At 38.7% G+C, this 24,430-nt stretch overlaps 1 protein-coding gene across 4 annotated transcripts in view; it reads left to right on the top strand.

Moving 5' to 3' along the window:
- smg7 (SMG7 nonsense mediated mRNA decay factor) overlaps window positions 1–24,430 on the top strand; it is a 120,370-nt gene that overhangs the window by 22,302 nt on the left and 73,638 nt on the right. For all 4 annotated transcript variants that reach the window (XM_073063277.1, XM_073063276.1, XM_073063275.1 and 1 more), the window contains exons 2-8: window positions 5,512–5,543; window positions 8,425–8,542; window positions 13,602–13,734; window positions 13,887–14,058; window positions 16,014–16,085; window positions 22,311–22,461; window positions 23,121–23,256. In XM_073063277.1, coding sequence (XP_072919378.1) covers window positions 5,512–5,543; window positions 8,425–8,542; window positions 13,602–13,734; window positions 13,887–14,058; window positions 16,014–16,085; window positions 22,311–22,461; window positions 23,121–23,256 — 814 coding nt within the window. The remainder of the gene's footprint in view (window positions 1–5,511; window positions 5,544–8,424; window positions 8,543–13,601; window positions 13,735–13,886; window positions 14,059–16,013; window positions 16,086–22,310; window positions 22,462–23,120; window positions 23,257–24,430) is intronic.

Below are 24,430 nucleotides of genomic sequence, written 5' to 3'. Positions count from 1 at the left end.
ACAAAAACCATTATACTTGTTCATTTATTTATTTATTGCAAAAAATGATCCAATATTACAAGTAGTTGTTGGAAAAAGTATGTGAACTTCTGCTTTCGGTAACATGTGATGTCCTTGTACACAATAACTTCAACCAAACATTTCCGGTAACTGTTGATCAGTCCTACACATTGGCTTGGACAAATTTTATGCCATTCCTCCTTACAAAACTGCTTCAACTCTGGGATGTTGGTGGGGCTATTATGCATGAACTGCTTGCCCCAGGTCCTTCCACAACATATCTATAGGTTAACGTCAGGACTTTGATTTGGCATTCCAAACACAAATTTTCTTTGTTTGAAACCATTTTGTTGTCGATTTGCTCTTGTCTTTCGGATTGTTGTCTTGTTACATTATCCAGCTTCTATTAAACTTCAGGTGACAGACTGGTACCCTGACGTTCTCCTATAAAATGTCTTGATAGAATTTTGAAATTGTTCCCTCAATGATTGCAAGCTGTCTAGGCCCAGAGGCAGTAAAACAGCCCCAAACAATGATGTTCCTTCCACCATGCTTCACAGTTGGGATGAGGTTTCGGTGTTGGTGTGCAGCACCTTTTCCCTCCAAACATAGCAATGTGCAATTCTGCCATCCACAGAACATTGTCCCTGAAGCATTGTAGAACATCCGGGTGGTCTTTTGCAAACATGAGACGTGCAGCAATTTTTTTTGGTGAGCAGTTGTTCTCTCCATGGTGTCCTTCCATGAACACCATTCTTGCTCAGTGTTTTTCTTATAGTGGACACGTGAACAAGACTTTAGCAAGTTCTGGAGATTTCTGCAGGTCTTTTGTTGTTACCCTTGGGTTCTTTTTCACCTCCTTCAACATTTCACGTTGTGCTCTTTGCAGGATGCCTATTCCTAGAGAGAGTAGCAACAGTACTGAGCTTCCTCCATTTATAGACAATTTCTCTTATTGTGGACTGCTGAACAGTGAGGTCTTTAGAAATGCTTTTGTAGCCTTTTCCAGCTTCATGCATCTCTACAATTCTTGTCCACTGAAAGTTGTTTTGATTGAGGCATGGTGCACATAAACAGATCTTTCTTGAGAAGAGCAGGCTCTGTCAGTTGCCTGATGTTGTGTGTCTTTTTTATGGAGCAGGCCACCTCTACAAATCACACCTCCAATCTCATCGATTGGAACACCTGACTCCAAATAGCTTTTGTAGAAGGCATTACCATAGAGGTTCACATACTTTTTCCAACAAAAGTATGTAATATTGGATCATTTTTCTCAATAAATAAATGAATAAGAATAATGTTTTGTGTTTATATAATTGGGTTCTCTTTATCTAGTTTTAGAATTTGCGTGAAGATCCGATCACATTTTAGGTCATATTTATACAGAAATAGAGAAAATTCTACAGGTTTCACAAACTTCCTAGTGCCACTGTACCTCACAATAGAAAATGTGCAAATGCCTTTGGGAAAAGATTTATAAGAATAGTTTCTGTGATGACAGGCTACAGTGGCAAGAATAGATGAAAGGGGCTGGGACTTTTTAAAGAGAAGACTAATGAGATATAGAAGTACGTAAAATAATGAAAAGACCGGACAGGTTTGCTATTGGGATACTGTTCATATTGATGGAGAAGTTGACGACTAGTGATCGCAGCTGTAAAATAACCTGAGCAATAAGTGAAAAGTTTGTGCAAAATGTGATTGGAGCTTGTAAAGCTGTGCCAGCAGATCTGGTCTGGTCAAATTAAGAGGGAATTGAATAAGGCTTCTTTGTAGGGATTGGCATTTGGAATTAGTGGTGTAATGGCATTAAAGCGATGGCCATATAGTTGTCTCTTGTGCTGTAAGCATTCTATAATTCTGTATTCAGTTCCTGAGACAATTTATTTCATGCCATGTTTAATATTATTAAAGTAAAATTTCAGTGACAGCTGTATAAATGCCCTGACAATATTGAAGCCAATAGCACTCATTATTGAAGTGTACCTGACAGACCATTTAGAATGCAATACTTTGGCTTGTTCAGAGATGTCCACAGCATGGTGGTGATGTTCTGGTTTTACTGAGGCATGACCAGTTCTTAACTCATGAAAAAAAACCAAGACCACTTACTTGACAAGTGCAGTGAAATATGAGGGAAGAAGTACAATTCAGGCTGGTACTTGTGACACAATTTCTATATCAGACATGAAATATTTGGTTAGTGAGGGATTAGTTTAAAGATAAGTTGGTGCAGATTTAGTGAACTGAAGGGCCGATTTTGTGTTGTATCTCTGTAAGTCTATTATCATTTTTGGGTTAAAGGAGGAAATCTTGGTCTAAAATTGTGTACACTGTTGATTCTTCACACTCTGATTTTACAGTCAGGGAAGCAAACCATTGTGCATATTTTGAAGTGAACTAAAATTGTACTTTGTGAAAGTAATGTGAATCAACAGTCTTCATTCATCACGTTACCATTTTGATGGTCCTGGATTTTTTTTTCTGTGTATCACTGGACCTGTGTGCAGTTGGGTGAGGGAGGGTGAAGTTCCCACTAGACTGTTGCTGCTCAACTACTCCCAAGTCTGTGTGGTCAGCAGTGGAAGCAAGCTTTCCTCTCTCCCAATTGACTGTTAAAGAAGGGAAAACATTTTATGATAAAGGAAAGCTGGAAATGCAAACACTGATCTAATAGAAATCCTTCAATTGGTGTTTGTTCTTTTCCTTAGTAATGAATTTGAGCAATTTAGGGTGTAGCAACTGTTTGAGGAAATCTCTGCCATTTGGCATTGAACTAACTATTGAGTTTTGAAGTGAATTGTTTGTGTTACTTCACAGTTTTGGGGTCTGGAGTCTCATATAGTTTGTAAATGCCTACCTGAATGCAGGGGATATGAGGTGACTCACTTCCTTTGTTGACACTGCATCTACTGGAATACCTGACCCAATCACAGTTAGGTCAGAAAAACTGAACCCATTGGCCACCATCACTGCAGTTGAAACCAAAACTGGTAATGCAACAACTGCTTAGATAGATAGATAGATAGATACTTTATTCATCCCCATGGGGAAATTCAACTTTTTTTCCAATGTCCCATACATTTGTTGTAGCAAAACTAATTACATACAATACTTAACTCAGTAAAAAATATGATATGCATCTAAATCACTATCTCAAAAAGCATTAATAATAGCTTTTAAAAAGTTCTTAAGTCCTGGCGGTAGAATTGTAAAGCCTAATGGCATTGGGGAGTATTGGCCTCTTCATCCTGTCTGAGGAGCATTGCATCGATAGTAACCTGTCTCCTGCTTGTCTCCTTCATTCCTCTCTCATTTAACCAGAGCATCTGGGGTTTGCAGAAAGTTGAGAAGTTTGAGTATTAGTTACCCAAGCTGATGACCTTGAATATTATTTTATAACTAAACAAACTTTTATTCATAAACCCCATCTCATTTTGGACCTATTCCAATAATAGAGGTGATGTAGCACTAACTTGGATTTAAACATTTTTACTAAAGTCTACTCATGACCTTCCTTAAATTCAATCCAGCCTTCTGTCTTAGAGGCTACCTATAAGCAACTTGTATTTTTTTTTTCTGGAGATTTCATTAGCTCCAGTTTGAATTTCTTTATTAGTATTGTGAGAGGCAAGTGTCATCCATAATGCAAATGCAAATGCTGTGGAATCTAGAAATTGGAAAAAAAACTAGAAATTAGACATTTAGGATAAAACTACAGAGGATTTTTTTACAGTTGTAAATCCTTTACATCGGAGGGATGCAAGTGTTCAGTCATTGACTCTATTCAAGACCTAGACTAATTGATACTTGGATATTAAGGGAATCAAAGAATACAGATATGGTGTGGAGAGTTGAACTTTAGGGACATGATTAGCTGGGATATTATTGAATGGTAGAGCAGATTGTTTTATCATCTTAAAGGCAAATTATTCCCCGCCACAGTAGGTTGAAGCCATTGTAACTGCAAACATCTTACCTGGATGCAAGTGTGACAATTATCAAATTAAATCTGTTTTGTTATGTAGGCATTCACTGGATCTGAAATTACCCAGCAGTTTTGTTTTTGATTTTTTAAAAAAAACATTTATTTTTTTTTATAAATGTTTTTGGGATTGCAGGTAATATAACCATCTCACAGCTTCAGTAATCCATGTTCAATTCTGACTGAGTGATGTCTCTGTGGAGTTTGTATATTTCCCTGTGACCATATAGATTTCCCTGGATGTTGTGGTTTCCTCCCAGAACCAAAAACATTTCAGTTAATTGACTACTGTGAATTATCTCTAATGGAGGAATTTTGGTGGGAAAATCAGATGGCAGAGATGTATGAATGAATAATACAGGGAAATTGGGAGGTAAAGTAGAAATAGGATTGATCTTGGAGTCATGTGGCCTATGTTTTTGAGGAAATATCAAAAATAGTCTCATTTTTCAAACTGATAAAAATGTAGATATATGCTGACAAAATGATAAAGAAGAAAGATTCCTTCCCAGAAATATTAATTTACATCAGAAATTAGACTTTGTTAAAAACAATGCTAGGAATGCTTTGATTTTACTGTCCAGTGTGAATGTATGCCATCTGTTGATAATGCTGTGGCTACCTGTGAGAGGGTGGCATTAGGCTGCTGGAGCATACAGTATGTCCACTGGCCACTAGGATGTGGGGTCTCGGCTGCATTGTCGTCAGTAATTATAGACAATTGGTAGAAACTGCACTACTTCAATCCTACAGCCTTGACATCTCATGTTGGATGCAACAGAAGCTCCTATCTATTTTAGCATTGATTCCATCAACACCATTGTGGGAATGCTTTCTGAACACTAAATAAGATATCAGTGTACTTGTAGAAAGCTAGATATTTTGGGATTGGTGTTGTCAGTGCTCAAGCACTGCACCATCTAAGGTTGCAGTTTACCTGTTGCACCATTTGGACAAATTTCAATTTAGTAATATGCAAGAAATAAAATAGGAATTTAGCTGGGCTAGACTTTTGCTAGAGTGACTATATGATGCAGAGAACAGGATATAATAATGTTAGGATGCAATTGGATCCTATTGGATGCCTATTGGATCTTCACTTTAATGACTGATGATGTGAGCCAAATTGGGTGGATGTTGGGAGGTTGCTATAGAATCCACTTGACTGAACATGATTCTTCTGTCTGTTTGCATATATGTAAAATCAGTTGCACCCCTGCTTGGCTGTACAAATGGATTGCCATGCCGATCTTTAAGGAGACCTGTAGACCTTTCTCACCCTAGCTGTTCTTTCTCTCTTAAAATACCTGTCGAATCTCTTGGGATTTTGCTTGACCTTGCTTGATATCCACTTTTTGGCTAACTGGCTTGTGACTCAGTTTGATGGGAAAAGTGTTCTTTTGGGTGTGAATGGCAATGGAAATAATGTTATACAATTATTGAGCGGAAGATTTTAAAATGTCTGTTCCTATTTTGATGGATGGGATTGACATTTCTGTTTTTATATTTTTTTCTTTTGTCTGCAGGCAAGCAGAGGCCCTTAAGGCTGACATGACAGGTACGATAACATTGTTTTTCTTAAATTTATACTGTTTTTGAAAATGTAATGTCCGAATTTTGAGGACTGTGAAGATTAATTTACTCAGCCCAATTCCTGTCATGGTAACAAAATAAGACATCCTTATGACAGTGTTAAGCTACCTGCTTATTTTTTTTCCCCCCACAGATAACTTCATTAAATTCTAAATTTGGATTTTGCTAATTTTAATGTTTGTTAGTCAGAGAATTTGATTTTCCAGTGTAGGAGTCTGAATCTAAAAGAATGAGGTTTAAATTTAAAGGAAGCCTTGGAGGCAAATTTTTCACATAGAAAGGGGGTAAGTATGTAGTATGAGCTGTCAGCAGAAGTCGGGTACAATTACAACATTTGGACAGGTTCGTTGGTATGAAATGTTTAGAGGGGCATAGGTCACTGTAGACAAAGAATTAGTGCAGGAAGGCACTGATCAGCATGGAAGAATTGGGCTGAAGTACCTATTTGTACTGTATGTTTAGGACTCAAACTTATGGAAAAATTTAGACGTATTGCTTTCAGGAATTACTATTCAACACTCTGTACTTGAAAAATTGGACTTAAATATGGATTCTCAGTACCTCAGATGAAAATTAATGTTGGGGTTTTAAAAAGAGCTATCCCTTTCATCTTGTGCTCCTGATATTTATATTTTCTAGCCTATTATTTTTGTTGCTTTATACTACTCGGTTTGAACTGCATAGAACAGTACCAGCCCTTTGGCCCATGATGTTCTGATCTTTCACTTTAAGATCAACCTAACCCTGCCCTTCCAAGTAACTCTCCTTTTTATGTATGGGTAACAGTGACCTGCTTTCTAGCCTTTGTTTATTTTTACTTTACCTTCCTAGCATTGCATTTTTCTTTAAAATAGGATTTCTTTTCTGAATTAATGTTGTACGTCTGTCTGGAGGCTTTACTGGAATAGAGACTAGATACCTAGCAGAACACTTAATTGTTATGCTGAAGTATATGCTCTTCCAGTTACATTATAGAAAAATTCTTATAACAAAATGAAAATTCATGAATCACATCAATTTTCACCTAGAGACTGTTTGTCGTGAACACCAAAACAGTGTATCTAATAAGTGCATATTCACTTACTCATGATGTGCATCTTAAATAACTAAAACAGTTTGTTTCCTGTATGCTGTTTTATGGTGTTCACTATATTTAAAAATAATTGTTTACTAGAATTTGATATGCTGTTTTTTACTCATTTTACTTATTTATGCCGTGTGTGTTAAGACAGGACAGATGTTTATTTGCCCGTCCATAATAAATCAGCATCTTTCTCTACTCTCAAAACTGATATCATCTATACCTAATGTGATTCCCTGCAGAACCCCTAGTCAATGTTCAAGGAAAATCTGTATATGTAGATCTTTTGATATGTTTTTTTCCCTGTGTTTATGGTTTTCATTGCCATTTGTTCAAATTTATTTTTGCCTCAGTTTTCTTCCCCCTATGTATTTTCCTCTTCTTGAGCTGTTAGCTTTCTCTCCCATCCCTTGTTTCTTTCCTGCGTTATCCATTAGTTATAATAATGGGGGGTGGGGGGAAGAATTACTTGCATGGTGCCTGGAATTGCTCACCTCATTCTTTCAACAACCATGCTGACCTGGTCCTTTTGACCTATCCTGTTGGCTTTAATTTATACTCCTGTAGTGAATGAAAATGGCACCAGGATATTCAATATCACCCTGAGGAAATCCTGCTCCCAAATACTCGCAACACCCTTGACAACTGGCAAAGCAGATCCTTTTGCGAAAACTTTTGAGTTTAAAATTCTAAAATATTTTTAATTAGAGTTAATTAAAGCACATCTCTAAAATTGTAAGAGCACAGGATATTCCTTTTTTTACATCTACGGCTGTAAAATCCCAATGTAAATCAATTTAGTTTTGGATCTTGTGTCAGTGTTCTAGGACAGGACCTAGGTGAGATTTTATTTTTCTCTCTTCTCCTTCTCCCCCCATCCCCATATTTCTTTTTCCTCCCTGTGGAAATTTTACCTAGATGCAGCTCTGCTGCTGCACTCTACTTGGAGCCCAGTGGCAGAGAGAACTGTCCAATAGTTTTTCAATCCATGTATGTAAGTCTTGGATTTCCATTTAAATAGGTAACTGCTGAGCCAATATTTTAGTGACATGCCTCCTGATTTCTGCTCAGTTACTTTGTGATAGAGGATGAAGCATCATCTTCCCATTGAGCAAAGTAGTGGGCTGCATATATGTCCTTACCACTAGAATGTACAGCTTCTGTACTTTCACAGTATTTGGTAGCACTAAAAAATAATACTTTCATATCAAGCAGTAGTAAATCAAGGCAACTGGACTTGCTGAGTTGTCTAGACATTTCACCACTCATTCGAGTGGCTTCTTCAGTTCTGATCTACGGTGGGTAGTTTTCCAGTGGGTAGCTCTGTCTAGGCACCATGGATCAGACTGAAGAAGCCTCTCGGATGAGTGGCGTAATGTCTTCTAGACAACACAGCAAGTCCAGTTGCCTTTATTTACTAATGCTAGATATATAATTACCTGGATGACTGAGAACCTTCATAGACATACTGCTTCCTTCATTTTTCCAGTCAGTTAATGTATAGGTTTTCATTTGAGTGGCTTTACTTTGCATATGTAATACAGCTTTAATTGGTTTAGGCTCCTGTATCTCTTATTTGCAGATGATGTCAATTGTCAGTGCATGCATTCATTTGTGTGTATATATTTTTAAAGTGACTTGACAAACTTTTTCAAATAATATGTTTATAATTTGATTGAAGTGAAAAGTTACAGCATGCATGTGCTACAAAGGTAAGAGTATCTTTTAAAAGCCATATGCCATAATGTACCATTTTCCTGAACAGATTCAAAGTTGGGTCCGGCTGAAGTCTGGACTTCCAGGCAAGCACTGCAGGACCTCTATCAGAAGATGCTGGTCACAGATTTGGAATATGCATTAGATAAGAAGGTAGAGCAGGACCTGTAAGTATGCAATAGAAACCAATTTAAGTCATAGAAATGAATTTGTGCCTTTGTTCTAATTCCAATTTTCTCTTCAACTGCATGTAAGAATTGGACTTCTCAAAGTAAATAAAAGAAAATTGAATGTAGGGCATAGCTTTTTTTAAAAGATTTTTCTTTGAATTCTCTTCAATTCACTAAGGTCTGGACCAGCTGCAACTTCTTTTACTAATAATAACTGCTTACATTACATTTGTTTGCTCTAATCACTGGTAAAAGAAAGTAATGAGTTTGCCAAGACAATAGGCACATTTATTCCCTGCTGGTACATTTGGTAAATGGTAAAATATAGCAGATGTTGAGTTATTTCCACTAGTTGGAGAATCTTAAATGAGGAATGGCTGTGGTGTGGGGAGCTGCAGAAGTGGTGAATGTAGCTAAGTCCATCATAGGAAAAGCCCTGCCCTCCATTGAGCATAGCTACAAGCAGTACTGCCACAAGAAAGCAGAATTCATCATCAAGGACCCCCACCATTCTGGCCATGCTCTCCTCTCGCTGCTGTCATCTGGAAGGAGATGCAGGAGATTTAGATCCCACGCCACCAGATACAGGGACAGATTTAACCTTCAACCATCTGGCTTCTGAACTAGCGTGAATAACTTTACTCATCTCAACTCTGTGAACTGATTCTACATCTCATCTCCTCACTGTTATTTATTGATTGATTTGTTTTTGCACATTGGTTGTTTGTCATTCTTCATAGATTTTCATTGATTCTAGTGTATTTCTTTGTTCCACTGTGAATGCATGCAAGAATCTGAATCTCAAGGTAGCATATGGTGACATATTAAATTGAATTGACATTATTACTTGCATCCTTCACATACATAAGTAAAAATCTTTAGGTTATGTCTCCATCTAAATATGTAATGTGCAATTTATAGTAACTTATAAATAGTATGTGCGACAGGATAGTCAGTATAACACAGAAATACAGTTGTGTCAGCATGAGTTAAGCAGTTTGGTGGCTTGATTGTAGAAGTTGTCCCAGAGCCTGTTGGTCCTGGCTTTTATGCTGTGGTATCGTTTCCTGGATGGTAGCAGCTGGAACAGTTGTGGTTGGGCTGACTTGAGTCCCCAATGATCCTTTGGGCCCTTTTTATACATCTGTCTTTGTAAATGTCCTGAATAGTGGGAGTTCACATCTACTGAAGAGCTGGGCTATCCACACCACTCTCTGCAGAGTCCTGTGATTGAGGGAAGTACAGTTACTATACTAGGCAGTGATGCAGCCAGCCAGGATGCTCTCAATTGTGCCCCTATAGAAAGTTCTTAAGGTTTGGGGGCCACACCAAACTTCTTCAACCGTCTGAGGTGAAAGAGGCACTGTGCTGCCTTTTTCACCACAGCTGCTATGTATAGACCACGTGAGATCCTGGGCAATGTTATGCCAAGGAACTTAAAGCTCAGCCCCAGATACCTTGATATCAATAGGGGTTAGCCTGTCTCCATTCCTCCTGTAGCCCACAACCGGCTCCTTTGTTTTTGCAACATTGAGGGAAAGGTTGTTTTCTTGACACCACTCTGATAGGGTGATGAATTATTCTGCAAGCTGCCTCATTATTATTTGAGTTTAGGCCAATCAGTGTCGTGTCATCAGCAAATTTAATTAGCAGATTGGAGCTGTGGGTGGTGACACTGTCATGGGTATACAGAGAGTAAAGGAGGGAGCTTAGTACACAGCCCTGAGGGGCACTTGTGTTGAGGATCAGAGGGGCAGAGGTGAGGAGCCCACTCTTACCACTTGCTGGCGATCTGACAGGAAGTCCGTGATCCAGCTACACAAGGCTGTATGTACTTTGATAGTAAATTTACTTTGAGCTTTAAACTTTGAACATAGTTACAAGATAAAACCGAGGGGTTTTGTACCAGCAGAAATGGTAAATCTTTGGAACTCTGAATCTTGGAGGATTTGGCTGCTAGATCACTGAAAGTACTTAAATGGTTATGGCTGTCCATCGTGTTCAATGATGGCAGGAAATCTGTGTTGGAGAGTTTTTAAAGTGGAAAAGTCATTGCACTGTGGTAGTTCAATTCTCTCAATCTCAGTAGTTCAGGTCTAGTGATAAATTGGTGGAAAGACTTAAAATTGAGGGCTATATGGAACTCACATAGAAGTTGTATTGCCTGGGGCAGATCAGCCATGAGCACTGCTCAAATTATGTTTTTCAAATACTTTTGTCTCTGTGGGGTTCTTACTATAGGAAGATATAGGCAGAAAAAAATCTGGTCTTTTCATGCATTTTATCACCTTACTTTGCATTGCAGATGAGAGCTTTTAACTTGGATGTAAAGAATTACATGAATGATTAGCTTGCCTTTGCTCATTTATATATAAGCTTAAAGGGCAGAACTCACACTTACTTTCAGTAACCCTGGACTGAAAATTTGCAGCCAGCATTTAAAATACACAAAGTAAGCGGATCAGTTTTAAACAGAATTTCAATTCATTAGTCAACAAAGTATGAAGAGAATGTCCTGAAAATAAAACAGTGATTTGCCTAAGTCACTGTGAGTGTTGCTACTGATTTTTAGGTGCCTAGCTATATATCAACAAACCAAATATTTTAGTAAGAACAAAATAACACAGTTTTGTGTTAATAATTATCAAAGCTCTAATGTTAAACTAAACCAGTTTCAGTAGCAAGTGGAAGCTTTCATTGCTTCTTGTTGCATTTGATGAACTCCAGAAGAAAGGAACAGCTTGCCATTTTTGATTAGACAGCTTGTAATTTATAGAGTTCATGTAGAAGGGAAATGAAATGAATGCAAAATCAGTTTTCAAAGAGCAATACTATGGGACTTGTAAGTCATTTGCTCTCAACTCAGATGTTACTTCCATGATCTTGCATTGGTAAAGTAGTTTTGATCAAGTTTTCATTTAATTATTTTTAAATCTTGGTGATGCATATGAACTTAAATTTGTAATTCTTGCATGCACCAGAGAGAATTTTTATGAGTCCTGTTTACCTGAATCCATTTTTTTCTTCAGAAACTTTTTTTTGGATCTTGATTAGTCAGTCATATTCCAGCTTTCACCAGCTTTATTTTAATTTCATGTTGGATTAAATACAATTTATTTTGAGGGTATGATTGCCAAAAGTATGGTTACCTGATTTGTATCAGTGACATTCATCTAGACTGTAAAGTCATGAGTTCGAATCCTAACACAGATTTGGAAATTTAAATTCAAATAATGAAATAACTTTGGAATGAAAAGCAAACAGTATCAGTAAAAATTACTGTAACAAGTATTGGATTGTTGCAAGACAATCCCCTAGGAAATGAACCTAGCCTTTATACGATTGTTTTAACTGCTGTCTGAAATGGCCTCTAAATTCATTTAGCACAAGGACAATTGGGGATGTGTATCATATACCGTAGATTCCGGACTACAGAGCGCACCTGATTATTAGCCGCTGGCTCTAATTTTAGAAATAAAATCAATTTTTTAATTGTAAAGGCCGCACCGGATTTTAGGCCGCACCGCTACTTTTAAATATACATACGTATCGGTAACACAAATTACGTTGCATATACTTTTTTACTGAACAGCACGAACAACATTCCAATATCTCCTAGCGACTGGTAAAAATATATATATTGCAGCCTACCAGGAAAAGTTATTGATCGACTTTAACTTAAAAGCAGCGTTTTCGATCGGGTCTAATCGGGTCTGACGCTTGCGCAATGCGCTCGGGTCTAATCGGGGCTGACGCTTGCGCATTGCGATCGGGTCTAATCGGGTCTGACGCTTGCGCAATGCGCTCGGGTCTAATCGGGTCTGACACGCTTGCGCAATGCGATCGGGTCTAATCGGGTCTGACGCTTGCGCAATGCGCTCGGGTCTAATCGGGTCTGACGCTTGCGCAATGCGCTCGGGTCTAATCGGGTCTGACACGCTTGCGCAATGCGATCGGGTCTGACGCTTGCGCAATGCGCTCGGGTCTAATCGGGTCTGACACGCTTGCGCAATGCGATCGGGTCTAATCGGGTCTGACGCTTGCGCAATGCGCTCGGGTCTAATCGGGTCCGACGCTTGCGCAATGCGCTCGGGTCTAATCGGGTCTGACGCTTGCGCATTGCGATCGGGTCTAATCGGGTCTGACGCTTGCGCAATGCGCTCGGGTCTAATCGGGTCTGACGCTTGCGCATTGCGATCGGGTCTAATCGGGTCTTGCTTCGAGTATTTTCCATGTTGATGAGGGTGAGTACAAATGACTGATTTACAATAATTTAATTGTGAAAGTGCGCTTGATTTATCGTACAATTTCATTGGACCTCTGTGAACTACTCATCAATTTTATTGGTCTACTGTTACGAGGCAAAATGTTTACGAGGCGGCATGAAAACAAAACATGTATTAGCCGCTCTGGATTATTGGCCGCAGAGTTCAAAGCTGTTCAAAATGTGGGAAAAAAGTAGCGGCTTATAATCCGGAATCTACGGTACCTAAATTTTGTAAATGATTTTTTCCTCAAAAAAACCAATATGGATTGTGGGAAGGCTCAATATATTACCAGTTGTCCTGATTCAAATCATGTGAATGGTGAATTGAGTGCTGATTTGGACTGATTGTCTATTTTTCATTTACTTTCATTGTAATAGTATTATGGAATATGGAGGCTGATCATGTATGATTAGGAAATGGTTTGCATTGTATTCCTTGACATCATGAGTAGCTGTAACTCAAGGCCATTCAGGCCTCTTCATTCCATCCCAACTGCATTCCAATAGTTATTTTCTTCCATTATTCTATGTTGGCATATTGAGAAACAATAAAGGTTCTTATAAAGGTACCAGAGAACTAGCAGGTTTGTGTTTTTTAAAAATTAGCTGTGTCTGAGATTTTTAGTATTGTTTTGGCTTTGTGTACATCAATAGGTTTTGGATCCAAATAATATGCAAATGAACTTAATAAAAATGCAACCTTATTAAAAATATTTAAGGTTTTGTTTGAAGTTCTTTTTTCAAAGGATATACTGTGACTTGCAGTAATAGTTCTGTTATTCACTGTAGCTGGAACCATGCCTTCAAAAATCAGATTACAACACTACAGGGTCAGGCCAAGAACCGAGCCAATCCTAACCGCAGTGAGGTACAGGCCAACCTTTCGCTCTTCTTAGAGGCAGCTAGTGGGTTTTACACACAGGTGAGTTTGCAAAATGTTGAAAATATTCAAATATTTAGTCCTTCATGGTAGCCTAAATTAATTTTTGAAACCAAATTTGAGTTGATTTGTGTAACATTCTAAAAAGACATCTTTTAAGTGTGATTTGGGGATGTTCTTTTGTTTCATTATAGCTGTTGCAAGAGTTGTGCACAGTGTTCAATGTGGACCTCCCTTGCCGTGTTAAATCTTCACAGCTTGGAATCATCAGCAATAAACAATGCAGCACCGGTGGAATTGTGAAACCCCAACCCAGCTCTTGCTCATATATCTGCCAGCACTGCCTTGTACATCTTGGAGACATAGGTATGTCACCTAGAGAAATGTTTGTTTAAAAGTTCTTTAATAATGTTGACACTTTATGCAGACCTAACTCCATTCTAAATTTACAACCAGAAAAATCAAAATAGTATTTTTAGCACAGTGCAGTTCTCTGCCAGGCTCTGTAATTTAATGTAAAGGCAATGTTATCATCACAATGGTGAAGTTTTGTTTCTTCTTGTGCATAACCACTTTCCTGTGTTTGAGTTGAAAACACAGAGCAGTCCAAGGGACAGATTTTCTGGAGCTAATTTTAGTACTTCTGTGTGTTCAGCAGACAAACCTTTGAGTTTGCTGATGTTGCTAATATCACTCTTCCTTGATACCAAAGCCCTTCTTTTGGGAGATCAGCCAACTTGTGCCCATTCCAGGGCATACATCAGAGGTGGTGTGAATATCAGTTGATGCTGTAAGCTAACTGCTGGAGTATCGCTTGAGGAAACTGGTAAATTGCCTTCAGCATCTGGTCATTTGCACAGAGTTTTGAAAGATTAATTTAGTAACATGTATCAAAAAAGAAAAATAGTGCTTTCATTAATGTATATTGTCTTTTCTTACTGACATACCTTGAAGATTTGCTTTTAAAAGCAGGCTAGATTTAAATAATGATGAGGCTTGTTGGTGTTTATGTGGCAATGGAAGAACAATTTCATGAATGAGTTGGATATGCAGTTAAACTCAGATATTTACAACTTGCTGTTGCACTGCCTTGTTCTAGTATTACCTATGTGAAAGTTTATTTTGCTGTTTTATCACATTTTTATAAGTTATGGAACATAAATATACTACATTTAGTTGGCAAATATAAACCAAATTTGCCAAGGATGCCATTGCAGTCTAAATACACTGCAAAAACTATCATACAAAAAATATTATGTATTGTCAGTCCACCTTCTAGCATTGAAGTTGAGGAACTTTTAAGTGTGGGGGCTTATTCCACATTTTAATTTTTTTTATCTTCATCCAATCTTTTTCTTAATCTTTGAGAAAATCTAGTACACTAAATAATATATTTATTTTGAACTAAATATTTAGATCAAAACTGAATGATCGTTTACAATTATGGTGGTAGCATCTTGTTTCTTTTTCTGCAGTAATCTGCCTGACAAAGCACTCATAATTCTGTTGTTAATTGGTTCTGTGTGATTCTGTAGATCAGTAGATAGTTACTGAGTAATAAAGTTAATGTTAGCCTGCAGTTTAAATTGAGGTAAGATGCTGTATACTAAGAATGGCTGAAGTGGTCATGCTGTTCCTTGTCTAGTCCATTCAGCCCATTCTTACATCTCATCAAGCAACTCCATACTCTCTGGATGCCATGTTGTCCAAGCTAGAGGTGAAACCTGTCATGAGCTTTCTCTGTGTACAGCCCGGCTGAGATTTACTTTATCCTGGATTTGGATAACTGAAGTGAACAGTACTACTTTTCTTTTGTACCAGCATCCCTCTTAGGTTTCAAACTTTCTTGATTTTAGAGGTTATAATTTGTACCCAATCCATTTTTTTTCTGAATAGATACTGAAGTTACATGGGGCTTTGTAGGTGTGCTAAAGAAGAGAGTGGTATTGAAACAACCAGGGAGATTAATGACATTGGAATAAATGTGTTTATCATCATGTTTGAAGAGAACCTTGTTACTGATTTCCTCTAATATTTTTAATTAAAAATAGTTCATTCTGTCTTATCAACTGGCTCACGATCTCTTCATTCTAGTGTAATAATTAGCATAATCCTTTGATTTATTTGAGTTTATCATGAAATAAACATGACAGTGAGTGTAAAACAATAACATTTCTGTGAGTGACAGGATTCCGATTTTTGAGTGGAAAGTAGTTAGATGAATGGAAAGAAAATAAGCAAGAAACTCAGTTGGGGTGAGGCATATTTGATTGAATGTTAAAGATGTCTGCCTCTGATATATCCACACCTTTACTCCACAGCTCGATACAGGAATCAGACTAGTCAGGCTGAGTCATACTACAGACATGCAGCTCAACTTGTTCCTTCAAATGGTAAGATGCACTTCTTTTTAAATACTGATCAATAACTTGTTTATATGCTGGAACCAAAAAAGACCAGGCCAGTGAGCCTTACAACAGTGGCAGAAAACTATTGGAGAGGATCCTTGGGGATACGATTTGTTCTCATTTGGAAAAGCATGGGTTTATTAGGGATAGTCAGCATGAGAGGTGACCTCATTGAAACCTATCAAATATTGAAAGACTACAATAGAGTGGATGTAGGGAGGATGCTTCCTATGGTGGGGGAAGTTAATACCAGAGGGCTCATTCTCAGATTAGAGGGTGTCCTTTTAGAATGGAGATGAGGAGTTTTTTTTTAGCCAGTGAGTGGTGAATCTGTGGTATTCATTGACACAGGTGGCTGTGGGGGCCAAGTCATAGGGTAAATTTATGGCAGATGTTGATAGATTCTTAATTAGTCAAAACTTGAAGGGATACATGAAGAAGGCTGGAGATTGGGGCTCAGAGGGAAAATGGATCAGCCATGATATTTTGGAGCAGACTCAATGGGCCAAATGGCCTAATTCTGCTGCCATATTTTATGGTCTTGTGGACTTTATATAGTGCAGGTCACAACTTAGAAATTTGATATAATTTTTGAAGAGGTGACCGATCTGATTGAAGGTAGGACAGTAAAAGGTTTCTGTATGTACTTTAGTAGGGTATTTGACAAGGTCCCTCATGGTGGAATCCACTTAATAGATTCAATTCAAAATTGGCTTAGCCATAGAAGAGGAAATGTGCTTTTCTGACTGGAGGCCTGTGACTGTGGTGTTCTGCAAGAATCTGACTTAGAATCTCTGTTTGTGAGATAGATAAATGATATCTAGATGGGTTATATATAAACAAAATATGAATGATATATAGATCTAAGTTTACAGACGAAAACAAAAATTGTCAGAGTTCCAGATAGTGAGAAAGGTTGTCAAAGCATTCACCAGGAAATAGATCAGTTGGAAATGAGGATAGAGAGAAAAGTGTATACTTAATGGCAAGATCCTGCAAAGCATTAATGCAGAGGAATCATGGGGTTTGAATTCATAGCTCCCTGAGAGTGCCAACACAAGTAGAAAAGTTAGACAAGTCGCACAGCATACTTGCCTTCATTGGTTGGGATGTTGAGTATAAAACTCAAGGAAATCATGTGGCAGCTGTATAAGGTTTGTTTCAGCCACATTTAGAGTTCTGTGAACACACAAAATGCTGGAGGAGCTCAGTAAGCCAGGCAGCATCTATGGGAAAAGAAATACAGTTGATGTTTCGGCTGAGACCCTTCGGCAGGTACTATGTGCAGTTTCAATAACTGCATTAAAGAAAATTTGTGGGAGCTTTGGAGAGGGTACAGAAGAGGTTCACCAGGATGTTCAGACAACACACACAAAATGCTGGTGGAACACAGCAGACCAGGCAGCATCTATAAGGAGAAGCACTGTCGACGTTTCGGGCCGAGACTCTTCGTCAGGACTAACTGAAAGGAGAGATACTAAGAGATTTGAAAGTAGTGGGGGGGAGGGGGAAATGTGAAATGATAGAAGACCAGAGGGTGAAGCTAAAAGCTGGAAAGGTGATTGGCAGAAGCGATACAGAGCTGGAGAAGGGAAAGGATCATGGGACAGGAGGCCTCGGGAGAAAGAAAGGGGGAGGGGAGCACCAGAGGGAGATGGAGAACAGGCAGAGTGATGGGCAGAGAGAGAGGAAAAAAAACGAACAACTAAATATGTCAGGGATGGGGTAAGAAGGGGAGGAGGGGCATTAACGGAAGTTAGAGAAGTCAATGTTCATGCCATCAGGTTGGAGGCTACCCAGCTAGTATATAAGGTGTTGTTCCTCCAACCTGAGTGTGCCTTCATCTTGACAGTAGAGGAGCCCATGGATAGACATATCGGAATGGGAATGGGATGTGGAATTAAAATGTGTGGCCACTGGGAGATCCTGCTTTATCTGGCGGACCGATAGTAAGTGTTCAGCGAAAGTCTCCCAGTCTGCGTCGGGTCTCACCAATATATAAAAGGCCACACCGGGAGCTCCGGACGCAGTATACCACACCAGCTGACTCACAGGTGAAGTGTCGCCTCACCTGGAAGGACTGTCTGGGGCCCTGAATGGTGGTGAGGGAGGAAGTGTAAGGGCAGGTGTAGCACTTGTTCCGCTTACAAGGATAAGTGCCAGGAGGGAGATCGGTGGGAAGGGATGGTGGGGACGAGTAGACAAGGGAGTCACGTAGGGAGCGATCCCTGCGGAAAGCAGAAGTGGGGGGGGGAGGTAAAGATGTGCTTAGACAACACCAGGATGTTGTCTAGATAGAAGGTATCAGTTGTTAGGAGAGGTTGGACAAACCTCTTATAGTTTCTAACCAGATGACATGAACATAAATTCCTCTAACTTCTTGTAATCATTCCCCTCTCTTCTGTATTTTTCCCTTGACGCCCCTTCACCCTATTTCTTTCTCCTTCCCCATTCTCTCCTGCCTACCCACACATTCCTCCCATGGTTTCTCTCTTATTTCGTGGTCTGCCATTCTCTCTTATCAGATCCCACCACATTGAGCCTTTTTTCACTTCCACCTAGTAGCTTCTTGCACCATTCCCACACTCCCCCTGTCACCTGCTTTTCACCCCCACCCCCCTCACCTGGATTCACCCCTTCACACCATCTTATAATACTGGTCATCTCCCCTCTTTCTTTCCTGTCCTAATAAAGCATCTTCAGCCGAGATGTCAACTGTCCATTTGCCTCCATAGATGTTACCTGACCCACCGAATTCCTCCAGATTTTCAGCATCTGCAGTCTCTTGTGTCTCCTTGTTTTCTGTAGAGCCTTTGAAGTTTAGTGGTGATGTGATAGAAGTATATAGAGGCATAGATAGTGGAAAAGTACTGTCTACCCAATGTCAGATACTAGTGGGTATTACTTAGAGACAGGAAAATTTAAAGGAAATTTATGAGTCAAGATTTCTTCCTCAGTGTTAAATGCTTGGAGTATGCTGTCAGTGGAAGTGGTGAAAGTGGGCATGATAGCAATATTTAAGAGACATAGAAGGGCACACATATGGGTAGGGAATGGAGGAATATCACATGTACAGGCTGATGGGATTAGTGTAGATTGGCATCATAGGCTGAAGGGCCTGTTAGTCTATTCAGTAGTCATGATGGAGATTATCAATAGGGGAAAACGACAGAGCTGTCTTGTGGACATATGCATTGGATTTAAGGAGTTGCTGTAGCAATTTAGTTCAACATATATTTACTACTAATTTAGTGTTCCAGTTCAAGTTTGTTGCCCACTGTGTGTCTACAAATGCAGTAATTCTTGGATTAAGATCTGGCCATTTTCTTGCACCTCTTTGTCGTTAGCTGTTTGAGGAGTGGAACTTTTTGACACCATCTATGATGCAGCATCTTGCTTGGGCTCAGGGTAGACATCAGTGATTAAGACAATCAAAAGATCTTGGCTTTTCCAATCTCACTATTAGTTTTAATTGTTTATTATCTATATTGTAATCTTCATGTTACAGTGCTTTTACCATGCCTATACTTTGGGTGATCCATTTTCAGCCATTGGTTAATTGGATATGTACTGTATGCATTGTTATAATTTGTGCAACTAGGGTTACTTCCCAGATCCAGGCATTACCTATAATAAGTAACACACTCAAAATGCTGGAGGAACTCAGCAGGCAGGCATTTTTGTGTGTTGCTTGGATTTCTAGCATCTGCAGATTTTCTCATTTGTTACTGGATTATCTATATAAAGCAGAGAGAAATTATCTGATTAGAAAAGGCAAGACAATGACATGTTAGTGTTCTCTCGGTGAATGGTTTGGAATCAAGTTTATTTCCTTGGCAGGTTTTTGTTTATGAATGAAAAAGCCAATACTTGTGTAGGCTAATCAGTCACAATCAGACTTGATTTTCAAACCTCTTAAACAGGAATTAGTTCCCTTCTGATGGTGATGTTTTGCACTTCACACCAGGGTTTTCACTTGAACACCACAAACTTGTTCTTGATTTAAAGGAATACTGGTGTTACAAGTGAGCCTTACGCTTGAACTTTTTGCAAGATTTGACATTTCCAAGTTTGGCATGATGCATTTTACATGGGAAATAAATTCAAGTGTTTTCCATTTGTTGAGATAGCTACAGAATAGGAAAATCTATTTCTTAATAAAGAATCCTAGATTACCACAGTGCATTCTTGTCTGTGTTGGTGATAGTTAAATCTGATATTAGATATTTTAAAAGCAGCTTAAACTCAGTGGTAGTACAGTGAACATCTGTGAAGGCATTTGATACATTGATGTTTAATGTACAGATTTTTTCTTCAGCGTTGCCATGTTAACTGAAATATTCTGTTGAAATACTCACTTTTTTATGTTTCTGTTTGCTTGCTTCATATTTCCACTATATAATTTTGCTTCTTCTGATTTAAAATTGACATTTAGGGCATAAGATACTGGAACAGAAATTAGGCCATTTGGCCTATTGAGTCTGCTCCGCCATTCAATCATGGCTGATCTTTTTTTCCCTCTCCTCAGCCACACTCCCCAGCTTTCTTCCTGTAACCTTTGATGCCGTGTCCAATCAAGAACAGATCAGGCTGTGCCTTAAACACATCCGACAATCTGTCCTCCACAGCTGCCTGTGGCAATAAATTTCACAAATTCACCATCCTCTGGCTGAAGAAATTTGTCTACATCTGTTTGAGATGGACGCCCCTCTATCCTGAGGCTGTACCTTCTTGTACTAGACACCCCCACCATGGGAAACATCTTTTCCACGTCTACTCTATCTAGATCTTTCAACATTTGAAAGGTTTCAAAGAAATCCCACCCCCAATCCTTCTAAATTCCACCAAGTACAGACCCAGAGCCATCAAACGTTCCTCATGTAATAACCCTTGCATTCCTGGAATCATCTTTGTGTATCTCCTCTGAACCCTCTCCAATGCCAGCACATCTTTTCTTAGATGAGGAGCCCAAAACTGCTCGCAATGCTGAAGGCAAGGCCTCACCAGTGCCTGATATAGACACAGCATCACATCCCTGCTCTTGTATTTGAGACTTCTTGAAATGAATGCTAGCATTGCACTTGCCTTCCTCACCACCGACTCAACCTGCAAGTTAACCGTTAGGGTGTTCTGCACAAGGACTCCCAAGTCCCTTTGTATCTCAGGTTTTTGGATTTTCTCCCCCCTTATTTCACATTTTCCATTTATTTCTACTACCAAAGTGCTTGACCACGCATTTTCCAACATTGTATTTCATTTGCCACTTTCTTGCCCATTTTCCTAATCTGTCCAAGTCCTTCTGCAGCTTACCTGTTTCCTCTACACTACCTGCCCCTCCACCAACGAAGCCATCTATTCCATCATCTAAATCATTGATGTACATAAAAAGAAGCGGTCCCAACACCAGCTCCTGCGGAACACCACCAATCACTGGCAACCAACCAGAAAAGGATCCTTTTATTCCCATGCATTGCCTCCTACCAATCAGCCAATCATCTAACTATGCCAGTAACTTTCCTGTAATGCCATGGGCTCTTAACTTGGTAAGCAGCCTCATGTGTGGCACCTTGACAAAGGCCTTCTGAAAATCCAAATATACAACATCCACTGCATCCCTTTTATCTATCCTACTTGTAATCTCCTCAAAGAATTACAGCAGGTTTGTCAGGCAAGATTTTCCCTTAAGGAAACCATGCTGAGTTTGTCCTAACTATAGTAAACATGAGAAATTCTGCAGATGCTGGAAATCCAAAGTAACACACACACAATGCTGGAGGAACAGCAGGTCAGACAATGTCTACAGAAATTAATAAACAGTCAACATTTCGGGTCGAGACCCTTCTTCAGGGCAGATAAATGTTATTGGCAATTATCAAAAGCCAATTGTCTACCAAAAGAGAAATGGTTAAAGATCAAGAGTACCAGCGAGAATTCCGATTGAGTGGAATAATTATTTTTAAAAAGTATAGATTTAAAGCAATTTTTAAGATTTTTTTTATCCAGTGTTTATAACAACTTCTAATTTGAAGTTAAGATAGGATTTGAAGGACAGTACAAAAGTATATAATAGGCATAGATTGAGGAAGAAGATTGTCTGTCTTATGTCAAGTACTAGTGGATTTGACAGTGCAAGAATGGGTTTAATAACCTAATTGCAAACTATTAATGAATTTAATGAAGTATTTAAATTACAATATGTCACTTTTTCAGGTCAACCATACAATCAGCTGGCAATTCTGGCTTCCTCTAAAGGTGATCACCTTACTACCATTTTCTACTATTGCAGAAGTATTGCTGTCAAGTTTCCATTCCCAGCTGCTTCTACTAATCTACAAAAAGCGCTTTCTAAAGCTTTGGAAAGGTGAGCAAAATTGCACCTAGAAGCAGCATAAATACTGCGACTGGAGAATAATGATGTAGTTTGTTAGAATTTTACTTGCTCTTTTAATTTCCAATATCGCTTGTATGTAATTACTGCATGTTAAAGATCAAGTGTCATGGCTCCCTCTACAGGACACTTGGGGCATAGACAATGGCAAACTACCGTATGTTGTGTATAACCAATAAGTAAAGGATTATTGATAAAAGGTGCAGAGTCCAATCCCTGAAGTTAGAATAGTAAAATTGAATGTCAAATCAAATGCAGAACACAAAATAAATTTTTTAAAAAATGGGTTGTGAAGAGGGTTGAAATAACGAAGAAAAAGGGGGAAATTATTGTGACATTTTTCTTTATAGATTTTATGTTAAGTAATTCTCTATTTAAAAGATTCATGTACAATCAATGCCAAGTCATCCCTGGGTAATGCATATTTCAACTACTTCAAAATAACTAATTTCCTTTTGCAGTATTTCTCAGTAGTATATTTGAAGGCTTTCCTGGGGTTTAAGAAACATTTTGGTTAGCCTATCTATATCATGTATTCACTGCATTTGAGGAAACCATAACTTTAATGCTTTTGGTTATATACGTCACAAATATGCACACAAACACTTTGATTTTTTATTTTTGTTATATAGCCGTGATGATGTGAAGACTAAGTGGAATGTTTCTGACTTCATTAAGGCTTTTATTAAATTCCATGGTCATGTGTATTTGACTAAAAGTTTAGAGAAGTTGTGTATGCTGAGAGAGAAGCTGGAAGACCAATTCAAGGTACGATGAAACTATGCTTTGGCAATTTGATGTTTTAAGTTATTTATTAATTATGAATATGAAATTTATTCATGTTTTACTGTTTTTTGTACCCCTTGTGACAGTGAAGGTCTCAAAATAGTTTGAGCAATTTACTTAACGTTTAAGGAAATATAAGGGGAGAGAGATTGAGTTAAGATTAAAATGTTGGGAGGCTGCCAATGTAAATATTTAAAAACTTGAGGGGAATGGGCCACAGTATTTTCATTTCAAATTCCTTGTTCACACTGGTAAGTTTGCCTTGGCGGTTAATGGTTTACCTGAATTCGGATGGATATGGCTCGCTGCCTCAAGGTCTCCTAGCTGCCTGCTTGACCTGGGTTGATTGCAGAAGGCTGAATGAGTTGATCACTGTATCTTTTACAAATGGCCAAGTTAGAGGTGAAGCCTTGACTACAAGAGCCTCTCAAGTCTTTGATTTTTGAAAAACTCTTGCAAGGTAAAATATTTAAAACACAGAAGATTAATATGAAGTTACTCCTTTTGCCATCTATACCAAAAGGCTGTAAATTTCTTTTGAAACAAGTAAGATGACTGCTACTATGTCAGCGGTAGACTTGGGATTCATAATGGAATCTGGCTCCACTGCTGGGCTTGGGAGTTTGGCAGTAGACTGTAGTGATATATGTAGTGGTAACTGGGAGTCACCACATCCTGGATTTACTTTTGGTGTGTAAGACTGGGACTAGCCTTTCTGGAAGCAGCTGAATCCCAGCTGTTCTCTTCAGAATAATCAGTTGTTGAGAATTTGATTCAGCCCACTGCCCTGCCCCACTTTGGAAAAGAACTTTAGGTCCTGACTCAAGCAGATGAGAATAGTGAAACTGTTGCCTCTGATCCAACAAGGAATTTCTGGGTTAGGGTTAGAAAGGAACACTTATAAAAGAGATGCTGCTTAAACCTGCTGACTATTTCCAATATTTTTTGTTTTTAATTGAGATTTACAGCATCAGCAGTTTGTTTTTCTTCCACTTTTGATAGCTAAATTTGCTGCTTGTGTTGTTCATAATCTTCTACCTCCCATAATCTCTGCTTGTTCCATAAATGTTCACAACTTTCCAACCATTGAAAATGAGTCTTACAACTGAAAATTTATCTAGTTTCCCAGAATGTACCGTTGCACCACCTTCACCTG

The sequence above is a fragment of the Hemitrygon akajei genome, chromosome 12 (genome assembly GCF_048418815.1).
Source record: "Hemitrygon akajei chromosome 12, sHemAka1.3, whole genome shotgun sequence".
In the NCBI taxonomy this organism is placed as follows: Eukaryota; Metazoa; Chordata; class Chondrichthyes; order Myliobatiformes; family Dasyatidae; genus Hemitrygon; species Hemitrygon akajei.
This window is presented reverse-complemented; position numbering and strand designations above follow the sequence as displayed.